The sequence below is a fragment of the Spermophilus citellus genome, assembly GCF_964194105.1.
Source record: "Spermophilus citellus genome assembly, chromosome: 11".
NCBI classification, from domain to species: Eukaryota; Metazoa; Chordata; class Mammalia; order Rodentia; family Sciuridae; genus Spermophilus; species Spermophilus citellus.
In genome coordinates, this window is record NC_138192.1 from 26,902,252 (window position 1) to 26,916,173 (window position 13,922).

General features: G+C 47.7%; 1 protein-coding gene and 1 long non-coding RNA gene across 3 annotated transcripts in view; one reads left to right on the forward strand and one right to left on the reverse strand.

Moving 5' to 3' along the window:
* The window catches only part of MARCO (macrophage receptor with collagenous structure), a gene marked incomplete at its 3' end in the record, with an annotated part of 139,043 nt that overhangs the window by 9,521 nt on the left and 115,600 nt on the right, over nucleotides 1-13,922 (forward strand). The window contains exon 2 of the mRNA XM_081260786.1: nucleotides 7,002-7,122. Coding sequence (XP_081116912.1) covers nucleotides 7,095-7,122 — 28 coding nt within the window. The 5' untranslated portion in view covers nucleotides 7,002-7,094. The remainder of the gene's footprint in view (nucleotides 1-7,001; nucleotides 7,123-13,922) is intronic.
* LOC308631002 lies at nucleotides 154-3,191 on the reverse strand. Of its 2 annotated transcripts, XR_014018084.1 has the most exons (3): nucleotides 1,168-3,182; nucleotides 831-1,043; nucleotides 154-641 (listed from the first exon to the last, which is right to left on the reverse strand). It is a non-coding gene; the product is annotated as an uncharacterized lncRNA (long non-coding RNA). The 2 variants fall into 2 exon arrangements; XR_014018083.1 differs by having other exon boundaries at nucleotides 154-1,043; nucleotides 1,168-3,191.

Genomic DNA, 13,922 nt, shown 5'->3' on the forward strand with positions numbered 1-13,922 from the left:
TAGATGCAGGGCCCCTTGGCTCGCCTTGCGGGAAGCGGTGCCTCCACCAGCCCCTCTGTACAGACCCCAGACCTTTCAGCCAGGCCCTGGAACTCAGGGTTTTAAATCTCACGGCTCACGAAAGCAAAGCGACTACACAGACTTGTCCATTTATTTTTCTTGACTTTAATCAAACATCCCGTTTTTTCTCCTTACACTGAAACCTATCCCAAACCCAGAATCTAAACTCTTATTTGGATTCAACTCCTTTCCCACCGCTCCCCCCCCCCACCCCCCTACCCCACCCCCCTGTGGGTCATCCAGAGTTAATTCAGCGTCTAGCCTCCAATTTTCTTCTGTATTTTTGGGTTTTTCTCCCTCTCTCCTTCCCTCCCCTCCTAGAAGAGTCCCAGGGGCTGCTCTCCTAGGCCGAAAGAACCCTCGCCCACTCCAGTCCCCACCTGTCCGAGTAGCTGCTCCTGCCTGCATCCGGCTCGGCGCGGTTCGGGGGTCCACATCACTGACATAAAGCGTGTGCGCGCCAGTGGGTGCAAGTGTGGGAACGAGTGAGGAGGGGCCAGCGTGGCTTCCGGGTTCTGCAGCCCCCACCCTTCGTTCGGCTCAGCTTATGCTCCCCGGGAGGTCCGTACCCCACTCCAAAGCTGGAGACAAAAAAAATCAACGAGAAAAAAAAAAAAAAGAAGAAAAACAACGTCCAAATCCTTTGCACTGGAAGGAACAACCTTGCTGTTCCAAAAAATGTGTTCTTTTTCCTTGCCCAGAATTAACTATCCTCCTTCTCCTTCCCTCTATAGGGGTAGGGATTGTGTCGGGGCTTTTCTCCCACTGACCGATGAAAAGGCGACAAAAGTCCACACACCCAGCTCTCGGCGCCGGCGCCGGGACTCCAGGCCAGTGCCTTCCCGCCGCCCTGTCCGCCCGCCCAGGAGCATGAAGAGTGCCGCTCTCCCTTTCGCCCTTGGGGGCTGCATCCTTGAGACTGTCTTCCCCGGGAGGGTGCAGGAAAAGCTTTGGGTTCCTGATCAGCGTTGTCTGGGGACTGGCTGAGAGACGTGAAAGGAAAAGTTTAGTCCAGAAGGTGAAGCAGACCGGCAAGGGAAAATCCCCTGAGACCGCGAGTGAAGGAAAGACCGCAGAAGACCTTCGGTTTCCCCCAACCCATCTCACCTCTTTCTTCAGACTGGTTTGCAGTAGAGCGGAGGGTGAGGGGTAGGGGTGTCACTGCAATGCCGAGGCCTTCCCGGGCCAGCTTCCTCGTCTGCTGGCTCCGGTGCAGAGTCGGTTGGGGGGCGGACATGTGTGCGGCCCGCGCGTGCGTGTTTGTACATGACCCTGTGCGTGAAAGACTCCGCGTGAGTGCGCGTGTGTACAATTAGGTGTCTGAATGTACACGAAAGTATAGTGAGCGTTTTTTTGGTGCCCAATCCTTGTGTGCATGCGTGGGCATCGCGCTGGGGTGTGCCTATGTATGTCCATATGTGTAGTATCAGTGTGTGCGCGTCCGTTTGTGTGCTAGCTATGAAACGGAGAGCAGTTCCCTCTGATTGGAAGGGTGTGAAGTTATAAGGACTCTAGAGATCTGACCCCAACCCACTGCTGGAAGTCTAACCCTATCCCTTCGCTCCTAACCCCTTCCACGCAAGTCATGGAACTATGCCGGAAACAGTTTATATCCAGATTAAACCAGCTACTGATTTTTTGGTTTTCCAACAGGAGCCATCTCAGCAACTCTGAGCTCTGATTGAAGGGAGAGTGGCAACACGTGCCAAGGTCAAGATCAAAGGGATCTGGGGGTGGGGGGAGTGAGAATACCAAACGACCGCTCCCCAGATGAGGGAACTGGGACTCCAAGAAGGGAAGGGGCTAAGTCAGGGTCCCATAGAGGCCGCCACTGCTCTCAGGGCTCGCCACACCCGGCTGGGGAGCAATAGACTTCCTAGTGTTGTCCTTGGGCCTAAATCCCAGGTAAAAGCCACAGGGGATGCTGTCTCCTTCTCCCGGCCGCCGGCTCCACTCTCTTCATTTAGTCTCAAGTAAGGTTCACCCTCTTCCCAGTGTGTGGGGGAGGAAAGAGCAAGGATGGAAATGCAGCATAAGGCGAGGGGAAGACACAATCCTTTCCCGTACCCCACTCAAGGTTCTCCCTCCAACGAGGTTAGCATCTTCCTCTTCGCCCCCCCCCCCACGCGCCGTCTAGAACTTTCCTGGAGTGACAGGTACAGTTAAAAGTGGGGTAGTGAGGGGGAAGGCTGGTCCCCTCTGCGGGGGTGAGCGTGGAATACCCGCCCCAAAGTCATTCCAGGCACGTCCCTCTCCTCTTACGGCAAGGACGCCCGCCCCAAAATTGTTATGCAAAGAAGTCAAGTATGTGATCTTCCAGCGATCAAAGAAAGCGGCAAAGCCAAATATTAGAGGAGAAGTCAATAATGGATGAGCAGATTAAGAAACCCATCTCGCGGACAATTATTCCCGCAATTGAAAACGCGGCCTCTTTCCCTTATCCTCCCTCCCCCACCAAAAAAAAAAAAAAAAAAAGGAGACGGAGGATGGGGGGTGGGGAAGGCAGCACCGGAGCGTGCTCGAGAGTGGGTGCGTGTTTGTTGAGGGGAGATAACGCCTCCTAGGGGCGACCTAGTGGGTCTGGTGTTTTGCCTGGGCAAGCGGGCCTAGCCCTGCCCTGGGCGCACGATACTTACGGGTCCCTTAAAAGATGGGAGTATGGATCTGCTCTACACTGAAGAGTTGGAACTGGGGTTTTATAGGGTCTTTATTTCAAATCAGGCGACATTCCATCCCGAGCTTCCCCACCACACCCCTTCCACTTTGTAGGAAGATGACCCTAGGCAGGCGGGTAAGGTAGAGAGAGAGCAGGGTCAGAGCGGCGCTGGCCGATTCCCCCGCAGGTTTGCCTGAGAGAAAAGCGCCACCTGTCGGCAGTTTGGAGAACCGCACTGGTGTGGTGCTCAAGGGGTAGGCAAGGCTGTGCGGAAGGTTTGCATTTAAAGCCCTGGGCAGGGACCAGGGGAAAGTAACAAAAGGCTTCTTTCCTGACCATTGACTCCTGAAACCTGAGAGACAACAGGATTCCCGGAAGAAGGATCCTTCTTTGGATCCTCTTATCTCAAAAGAGCCAAAAAGGTGGAGAGAGAAGCCCCTCAGGGGCTGTCTGCTGTGCGATTCTGAAAGCAGAATATTACTGAAAACACAGTGGGAATTGTGGATGTGTAACGGACGTGATTCTGCAATCTGCATTTGGGGTAAAATTGGGGGTTCATAACCCACTTCAATCTAATGTATGAAATATGATATGTCAAGAGCTTTGTAATGTTGTGAACAACCAATAAAAAATAAATAAATAAATAAATTAATTAATTTTAAAAAAGAAAAAAAAAAGAAAAGAAAACACAGTGGGATGGGTGCTAGGTTGGGAGTCAGGGACTAGATTTCCTCGTTCCCTCTGCCTGCTCCCTAGTATGTGGTCTAGGGTGGAACTGTGGTTCTCTCTGAGCCTCAGTTTGCTCAACTGAAGGAGTTGGATTGGCCCCCTTCAATTTTGACTTTGAATCTAACAATGAATCTGAGCAGTATTTGTAGACACCTGTGTCTTGTCTTCCTCTGTTTCTACTCTAATAAATCCTGGACCTTTATGTGCCGTTTGTATCTGTTTGTATCTTAATCTCTTATACATTTTTATTGTATAGGTGCTTCAATGATAGTATAAATAGTTTTGTAAATGGAGAATTTTATTTTAGTGGGGTCCGAGAGTTTCTTGGCTCAAATTATCCCACATGTCTATTTACTTACAACTTTTTAATAAATCAGACAAACAAGAAAATTTCGTTCACTTTGAAGTGTGGATATCATTGGGGAGGATCCCTGTGGTGGGGACACAATGAATGTGAATGTGGGAGGCTTAGACAAGAAGACATGTCATAGACAGCGGTTGATGTCAAAGAGAGGACCGTGAAAAGGGCCAAAAAAAACAGGAAAGACTACAGGTGAAATTGAGGCCAAGAACAGACTGAGCCCAGAGGGGAAGGAGAAGGTGTGGGGGTCCCTGGCCCAAGGCGTCCCTGCTAGGGTCTGATGGGCAGAAGAGGCAAGCTTGGAGACCCATGAACTTTCCATGAAATTAATAAAGTACTGAAACTAGAGCAGGGAAGGAGGTAATGTTTGTCAATAGTTTGAGGTCCCTGGAGATCACATATAACCTCAGCCTGGAATTTTCCGTTTGGGATGCTCAAGGGAGGTTTCAGTTCTACAAAGTATGGGACTCAAGGTTAGGGTGTGTCCAAGTTGGGCACACCCCTCTGGAGCCCCTGAAAGGTCCTCATCCTTAGCTCCGAGTTGACAGCTCAAGGCCAAATCAGGTGCCCTATCAAGAGGCCTCAAACTCTCCTGTAAGAATCTCCCCTTGGGAGGAACTGCCACTTCCAACCCGGGACCCTTTGCTTTTGGGAGGGACTGTTTCTGGTCTGTCTTTCTGTGAGTCCAGGAATCGTTCTGGGGCTGCATGTCCCCCCCCCCCCCCCAGGCAGGGAATTTCTATTTCTAGAGAACTGGAGCCCACGTGAGTTTCTGGATGCGGGTTAATACTCCTGTTTAGAGACCAGAAGTCTAGGGACTGGAGGTTGGGTCCCTTGTCCTGGAGAGTGGCCTCCTGAACGCCAACCAAGACCTGAGAGGTCTGTGGGGACCTTCTCTGCGGGCTTAGGATTTATCACAAGTGCAAGTCCCACCTCCCTCCCGCGGGGATCTGTCGGTCCCTGTTCTGTAGGGCCCACTGTGACCCCCTACTTGCGACACTAACGCTTTCCAACGTCTCAGACCTGAAGGGTGGAATTCCCGACTTTCCACTCCATCCCCCAGACTCCCGAGGCGCCCCTGGCATGCGCCTCCCGGTGCAGGGGTCTGCTGCTGGGGTAAGCTAGGAGAAGGGCCTGGAAACCCAGGGCCCCAGGCTCGGCCTAGCCCTGCGGGCGCACGGGGCCGCGGCGAGCCCGGGGCGGGAGCAGTGGGCTGAAGCGGTGGCCGCGCAGACACCACTCCTACAGGACCGAAAAGTGTCTGTCTCCGAATCCAGCCGCCGGCTTCTCAGGCAGGCCACGGAGTCCCAATTCGAGGAGTCCAGATAAAGACGCCAGAATCCAGGGCCCTGGGGAGTGTTGACCCAAACTCGAAAATTCGGGAACCTTCCAGAGCCCGCCGCGAAGAAGCGAGGGCGAACCTCTGCCCCAACTTGCAACTGGTGTGGCTCAGACCAAATTCCGCGGTGAAAAATAACACAGGACAACAGGCAGATTTCTATTAAATTTCATTTCCACGTTTCACTCGGACATTGCCCTTCTACCTAGGGGAGATGCAAGGTAGAAATCGAGGTAGACATAGACATAGGGAGAGTGAGAGCCAATTCAGGGGGTCGCCCTTTCTGGAAGAGGTTTGCACGTTGGTGATAACCAGTATATGCCTGTCCTGTATATGTATATGTATATGTCCTGTATATGTCTGGGTTCCTATGTTTGATCTTTTCAGAAACCTATTCAGTATATAACTTCCTGTCCATTTTAGGAAGCTGGAAACTGAGGGAGTGAGAGGAATAATCTGGCTAAAGGGCAGGTTTATAGCAAATGAGAACTGAACAATTCGTTATCCACAGCTCCCAGGTATCCAGCTGCAGTCTATTTTTCTCAAAAGAGGATCCAGGTGGCCTTGCAGGGAGTGGAGTGGGGAGAGGGCTACAGTCTCCTGCACCCAGCACCAGTTTCAGCCTGCCCCCATCTGGCTAGCCTCCTGCTGCCTGCTAACCTGGGTCAGGGAAGCTTCTGTCTGCTCCCGACCCACCAGCTCAGCTTTGAGCAATCATGAGTTAGGGAGGCCCCCATCAGACAGACACAGGAATTCCAAAGCTCAGTCTGCCAGGGTTGGGGTGGGGGGACAACCTTCCCATTCTGTCAGTCTGAGAGGGCCCACCTGGGAGCAGCCCCTGAGGCCAAACTTCCCCTCGGTATCATTGCCCCCTCTTTTTCTTTGGATTTCCAAGCTCCATGGCCCGGGAAGGACAGAGCATGGACTCAGGCTCAGTTGGCTGCACCTGGAGTCAGGCATCAGGGAACTTCACCAGCCCCCAGAATCAGTACAGATGGAGTTTCCTTTGACTTCATAACTTCTGAACCTGGAGAAGGACTGACTCCCTGGGCAGAGAGAAAGGAGGTGGGAGGGAGGTTTGTTGGAGGTGAGGGCAGGTATGTGGAGAGGAAAAGGCTGAATGGTGGGACCCACAGCTAAGCCTCCCAAGTTCCTATCCCTCTTCTCTCCCATAGATCTTCCAGCCACACTTGTCCCTCAACCAGAAAGCAGAAACAGAGGCCTTGCAGTGAGAAGAGAGAAGACTTGGGGCTTCTCAGGGTCTACCAGGGCTCTCAGGATGAGGGAGAAGCCCCCATTGCCAGCAAGATGCAGAACTGATTAGGATTTGTTTAATACTAACACCTTTCTACCAGAGACTGCCTTAGGTTTGGGAGTCCCAACCTTGAAGTTTTATGGGTGCTTTAAATAGAGAGATTTGGAAAGAGAGTAAGGGGGCTTGAGGTTCTGGAAGAACATGAACTTAAACATTTTCTGAAATGTGTCTGGATCTTGAGCCAAAATACATTAAGGAAGATTCCCACCCCTCCTCTACTCCAGGCAATTACAGGTGCCTTGACTATGGGCCACGGCAGGGTTGGAGGTGGGTGACTTGCAGGAGTGGGTGAGGTGATTTATCTTGGCTGGGTCACCAGGGATAATGAAAGCCAAGAGTCTGTGTGGGTACCTCACCCTCCTCCATCACCCTTTTCCATTTATCTCTTCCCCTGTCAGTTTCTCCAGCTATCAAGTGTGGACTCGACAGGAATGTTGCAAGGAAAAACTAATTAAACGGCAGTACAATGCTTTGGAAATATTAAGTGTCATGTAAATGCCTAATGCTAATAATAATCTTGATGGTGGTAATTATGTTCCAGGAAGCACATTCCCAGACAGCCCAGTTGATCCCAAATGTGCTACCTGTCCAGGAGGAGCCCTAGGAACACCCACCCTTTCTGCCACTGAGCTGAATGTCAGCTCTGAATGGCCACGAGGAAGGTAAGTTCTTCAGGTTACGCCCCCATCACTTTGGAGGCAGCACAGATTCAATCCTGGCTGGGAATCCTTACACAAGTTCCTAATACCTGAGGCCATCCCCTATACAGCCAGAATAATGCATGCAGCATAGGATGGTAGTGGGGATCAAATGACATTGTGGGTGGAGATCAAATGATATTGCCACTTAGGGAAAGTGGCAAATAGGTTGTGTTAAATAGCCAGTGGCAATTGATCTGGCTAAGTTTACCCAGCCCCAGTTGCTTGATCAAGATGGGGGTTTCAAAGCCCATCAGATAGTCACATTGTTCAGCTCCAATCTATTTATTTGGATGCCCAAACCTCTCCTTCTGCCTATTTGACAGGAAGTGGGATAGGGGTACTTCCATTTTATTTTCTGTGCTCTTAGAAGGTTACTGTCAAATTGTTGGTCAGCCAAAGGAGCAAAGAGCAGCCCGTGGCATCTGGTACATGGTGATAAAGCGTGGAGCTCTTTAACCTGCCAAAGATTTCTGCCCTTCCCTCTATGCCCACTCACCCTACTGAGATGCACGGTTTAACTGGAAGGCCCAGAAGAAGCTGTGGGTGCTCTTTACTACCCTAGATTATGAACTCTGTCTGTAATATCAATCCTGCATGAAGTGAAGAAAGGCTCTAAAGAGTGGTTTCAGAGAGGGGGGATCATGGTCTGGCAGAAGTCATGGACAGGACAATCTAGCTCTGCCCCAGTCCATCCTCCCTGCCCAGGTGACTCCCAGGGTGTGGCTGCCTCTTGCCTGGGATTCATCTTTCTCAGAGCGTGTCCAGCGGCTTCATCCACATCCACATCATGGCTGACCTGTGAGCTCAGTGCCTTCTCTTCCTCATGACTTGGCTAAGGAATCACCGTATTGCCCTCTGTGAGCTCCCCCTCCATATTTAAAGACAAGGATGTTCTACAGGTCGGTTCCCCTTCCTCTCCTCTATCTCTGAACTCTTGATGGAAGAAGCAAGGCTTCACCCATCTTCCCTTAACATTTTTCTGGTTTAGTGAAACACCAGGCCTTCCTCAAGACTTCAGAGTTTCCTTATAAGACAGTCCCCCCACCCCAGCCCCGCCCATCCTGCCTGCCCATCTTCTCTCTGGCCCTCCCTTGCCACTGCTGGACTGCAGAGATTCAGGGTCCTGATGTCTGCCAAAGCCAGTGGAGAATTTGAGGGCAACAAATTACAGTGTCTCACCATTGAGGCTTTTGGGACTTTCCACCCAGAAATCTCTGGGCCTTTTGGGGTTTTATAGAGTCACCTATATGTTTTAATGACACTTTTTACCCTTGAACTTGGGTTAACTTTATTTCTTAGTGACTTGGAAAAGAAAGACAAATTTAAGTTCCTTCCACTTCCTCCCCCTTTCTGTCTCCTCCAATTTGTTTCCAGAGTGCATTTTTATTGCTGTGGGATAACATTTCCCTCCCCATTTGGGAAGAGTATGGCTGATGATTATTATGATTTCTTTTTGTTATTATTATTAAAAGTTAAAAAGTTATACTCAAAACAGTAAATTCTTATCTATATTCATCTTTGAAAAACAAAATGCTTTGTTTGGCTTAAGGTAAGTATCAACAACTTAAAAGCATCTTGCCTTTAAAAATGACAGTTTTTGTGTGGATTCTTAGAGTATTTAGAGTAATTCTGTTGGGAGAGAGCGTGGGAGTCTCACTTTCAACTCTTCACCTTGCACTGTCCCAAGCCCTCATCTCCCATGCCTTTGCAGCTATTAAAGCACAAATCCTTAGTCACCGAGTTGGGCATATGTCTCTAGACAGTGGCAGTTCTGTTTCAGCTTATTTTGCTCTTGTATTATTTTTGGTCAGTGAGGATTTCTTTTATTACATGAAAGTTCACTTCTGCTTCTGAACTTTAAAAAAAAATTCATTAACTGACAAATAATAATTGTATATTTATGGGGTACAGCATGATGTTTTAAAGTGTGTATACATTATAAAATATCAAATCCAACTACTTAATGTATTAAATTTTTTTTTAAAGAGAGTGAGAGAGGAGAGAGAGAGAGAGAATTTTTTTAATATTTATTTTTTAGTTCTTGGCGGACACAACATCTTTGTTGGTATGTGGTGCTGAGGATCGAACCCGGGCCGCACGCATACCAGGTGAGCGCGCTACCGCTTGAGCCACATCCCCAGCCCTTAAATTTTTTCTAAAAAAACCAAAAATGACACTTTTTAAAGATGTCATACAGAAACAGGTGGTTTTCCCAGTAATTCTTTTCTTAAAAACATCCAAATAAGAATTGACTGGGGCTGTAGCTCACTGGATAGAGCACTTGCCTTGCACGTGTGAGGCACTGGGTTTGATCCTCAGCATCACATAAAAATAAGTAAATAAAGATTTTGTACCCACTACAACTAAAAAATAAAAATTAAAAAAAAAAGTGGTGGCATTAGGCTTTGGGGTTTAGAGCATGTGAGTTTTTATGGCTGCACTTTGGCTGGAGGGTTATGAAGTCAGACATGGACAGCAGGTGTGCACACACACACACACACACACACACACACACACACACATACACACACACACCATGCCTGCACAGTTGAAAGGAATTTTGCAGTTTGCCATTTCACTTCTGCCCAAATATAGGCTTTGATTTTCATTTCTTGTGTATGATGAGAAACTTGGGCTCATCCTGCCTCCTGGCCAGCTTCCTGGGAAAGCCTTGGAACAGGGGGGGGTGTCTGGTGTATTAAAGCACACACTGTTAGTTGGTGATGGACAGGGACAGACTTGCAGGGCCATGTTCTTTCTGACACGCCTCCTACCTGCTTGTTCTTCAGATTAAGGGGAAAGTTCACACGTGAGTGTACTCTGCAACTCAAAGTAACTCCTTTCCCTCAGAAACATTCCCAGGCTCACAGGCAACCCCACAGGTGTGCAGTTGGTTTCATAGAGATTGCACAGCTACACATCCAGGACAATGGGCCAGTGAACCATAATGTCCTTTCCACATCCCTGGCTTATTTCCTGGTTGAGGCTGTAGCCCAGTTATCATCTTATGTGAATGGGACCAGGGCTCTGGGAACTTTTGGAAGAAAATGGGAGAATTAACATGCTTGCTTCACTTTTGTAACTTTTTAATTTTTGTTTTGCTCTTATCTTTGTTTTATGCAGCGTCATCCCAAGTTTTTAGTACATCATGAAGAATTTGTTTCCAGATCAGTGAGATCCATGTGATAATGAAGATAAGGTTTTGGCAACAATTTCTGTCTTTTTGTTTTCATGAAGATAATGGTTCACTGAATTGCACTCTGTTTTCTATCAATTTCACAGAGAAACTTTAAAAACATTTTTTTTCCATATTGGTTTCCTGAAGTTGGTGTTAAGGGACTGAGGGGGTGGAATGGGCATGGAGAGGGACCAGGTGCTAAATCAGGGGAAAGATGTAAGGAGAAGATGTAGGGCATGAGAGGACCATTGGAATGATGGAGAAGGGACAGGCTCAAGCTGTCAGGGGCCTGGAGCTTTATTGATGTTTTTCAACCCCAGGACTCTCAGACCACTCCCAGTCTTTATTTGATGATAAAGTTATCAATTCTACACCAGCCACTGTTTGCCATGGGGTATGGGTGCAGAGGATTTTGTTTAATAACTTTGGTTAATTGAAAAAAATAATTTTGGTTCATTTGACTGATAGGTTGATTGATTATTGATACTGAGGTTTGAACCCAAGGGTGCTTAATAATTGAGTCACTTCCCCAAACCTTCACTTTTTAAATTTTGAGACAGGGTCTCCCTAAGTTTCCAAGGCTGGATTTGAACTTGCAATCCTCCTGCCTCAGCCTCCCGAGCCATTGGGATTACAGACCTGCACCACGACACCTGGCATTCTGGCTAATTTTAAAAACACTGTTCAGTCAGCAAGGCTTCTCTTAGACGTTAGCCAGCCCTTTCCCCCTCCATGGGTGCCATCGCAGTGCCAAACATTGAAAAACTATCTCTTCATAAATACCAGCATTTCCACACTGCAGGCTCTTTGGCACTAGTAGGATCTGAAATGCTCAGCATTTCCTTTGGATAATAGTATGTTATCAGGACCCACAATAGCCTGGGGGAGAGGGAATCCTTACAGTAAAATGGGTCAAAGGCCCAGAGAAACCACCAGCATGAAATCCTTCAGTGGGAAGAGTGGAGCCGATACTCTTTCTGTCCAATGGATACCGTTTCAGCTTATCTGGAGGAGAGGACTCTTCCCAGGGTGGATGGCTGAGCTGGGTCCTGGCTGGTGAAAGCCATGAGCAGACCAAGGTCGGCAGAACCAGATGGCTGGCCTTTCTCTAGCACCTCTCCCAAGACAGACATTTTGCCGGAAGGACTGGCCAACTGGGCTGGCCTGAGTTTTCTCAATGTGAAGCTGGGGAAGGTAATTGGGGCCAGTGTCTGGGGAGCCAGAGAAATCGATCCTCTGCTCTTGTGGCCTGTGCTTTTTCTCATGGAGAAAACACTTTCTAGCCCACATCCCTCCATCAACTCAGATTCAGCTTTCTAGCCTGTGGGTTGAAAGGAGAATGAACAATATGTCACACATAGAGATATGAAACCTGAAAGGAGCAGATGGTAGAATTTCAGGAATTTTCCAACAGGTAGGAAAGAAGTTGGAGAGTCCAGGCTATCTTAGTGGTATCTGAAAATTCATCATTGCATTTAGAATAAATGCTCCTGGATCTTTATATCATACTATACTGAAATTGCCTCTCAAGAGATGATAGATGTGACTCTGTGGCTGCTCCCCCCAAGTATGGTGGCCCCTTGCCCCTTGTGGCTATTGAGCACTGGAGATGTGGCTGGTGTGAGTTGAGATATTATTAGCAGAAAACACATCAGCTGGGCAAGTGGCCTGTAATCCCAAAGTCAATATCTACCACACACACACACACACACACACACACACATACACACACACACACACCACAGACTTCAAAGACTTAGCAAGAAAAAAAATTCCAACATAGGGGCTGGGGTATAGCTCAGTTGGTAGAGTTCTTGCCTCACATGCACAAGGCCCTGGGTTCAATCCCCTGTACCACCAAAAAAAAGAAAAAAAAAATTCCAATGTATTTCACTGATATTTTATGTTTGATTATATGTTTCCATAATCATATTCTGGCTATGTCGAGTTAAATAGAATGCATTATTACAATTAATTTTGTGTTTCTTTTTCTTTTCTTTTAATGTAGCTGTTAGAAATTGGAACCTACATATTTGGCTGGCATTTAGGACTCACAGTATCTTTCCATTGGTCAATGCTGGTCTAGATAACCCTGTCTACTCCAAAACTATTTGGAGAACCTGTTTATTAGTTTCCTTCTCTTGTTACCTATGGAGGTAGCTCAGAATTTCAGTAAAATTTTCTTTCTGCTAAGTAGAAACTGAAAAGCAGGGTAGACAGGGACGGCTAGTTGACCAATTTTCAAATACTGGCTTCTGGTGACATCGTGTGGCCACTTCTTGGTACTACACCAACTGCAGGCTTGTGCAGGTCCTGGTCCCTGGTCCAGATGCCACCCACCTCTTGGTTACCACCATGCTTGATACGCCAGCACATTAGAAATCCTTAACTTGCAGTTGAAAGTTAAATCCTTAACTTTCAACTCTGCTACATCTGCAATAGTGAGCCCAACACTAAACCACTGAGAGGTTTTCCTTCTTACCAGGGAAAATGACTCTGTACTCAGGGTTGGAAGTTAGTGATCCAAGCCTGGCAACTTCTCAAAAGAATAGAATATTTTTAGGAAAATCATCCAACCTCTCAGGGACTCTTCTCTTCAAGTGTAAAACAAACAATCCAAAGCAGATGACCTTTAAGCTCATCTCTGGCTTCCAAAATTTTACAGTCTACTAGTGGGATTTGACACATCAATGGGGAAGACTCAAGTAGTGCTTCATTGGTGTGGTTTACAAGAAAGGCCCAGGCTTGGACCTAACTTGCAGTTCAGGACAATGACCCGAATGTGAATCTGGGATGGCCAACTGTGATGTATGAGGAGGTGACAGCACCCACAGAGAGAAGCCTTGTCATTTGTCCAGATTACTTATTTCCATACACCATCTAATTTAATCCTCACAACAGTCCCACAAATTAGGAATTATAATCTGTTTATTTAAAGTATTTGTAGTATATTTAATATATTTGACACACAAAACACAAAGTATGTCCAATATACATATTTACAAATGAATAAAGTTTAAAATCATAATAAATCATGGTGTGCACCACTGCACCTGGCTGAGACTGGGTATCTGTAAAGAAGAGATTTATTTAACTATTAGTTTTGGAGTTTCAGGGGTATGATGTTGTACTGGTCCAGCTCTGGGGAGGATCTCATGGTGGGTGTCATCGTGATAATGGCACAGGAGAGACAGCGAGATCACACAGCCATACAGGAAGTACAAATAGAGATTCAGGTGGCTCAGGTTTGCTCTCGTACAAGAATCCTCTCATGAGAACTAGCCAGAATTCCAGAAGCACTACATTAATTTCTTCAGAGGGTGGTGTTTTAGCTTTTCATCACTGTGACCAAAAGACCTGACAGGAACTTAGAGGAGAGAAAGTCTATACAGGCTCATGGTTTCAGAGGTTCAGTCCCTGGTCATCGGACTCCCTAGCTCTGGGTTTGAGGCAGAACATCATGGTGGAGGGTGTGACACAAGGAGGCAGCTCAGTGCATACCCCCAGGACCTGCTTCCTGCAGCCATACCCCACCCACATGCAGGTGTCACCAGTTAGTCCATACCAACTGATTCATCCACCC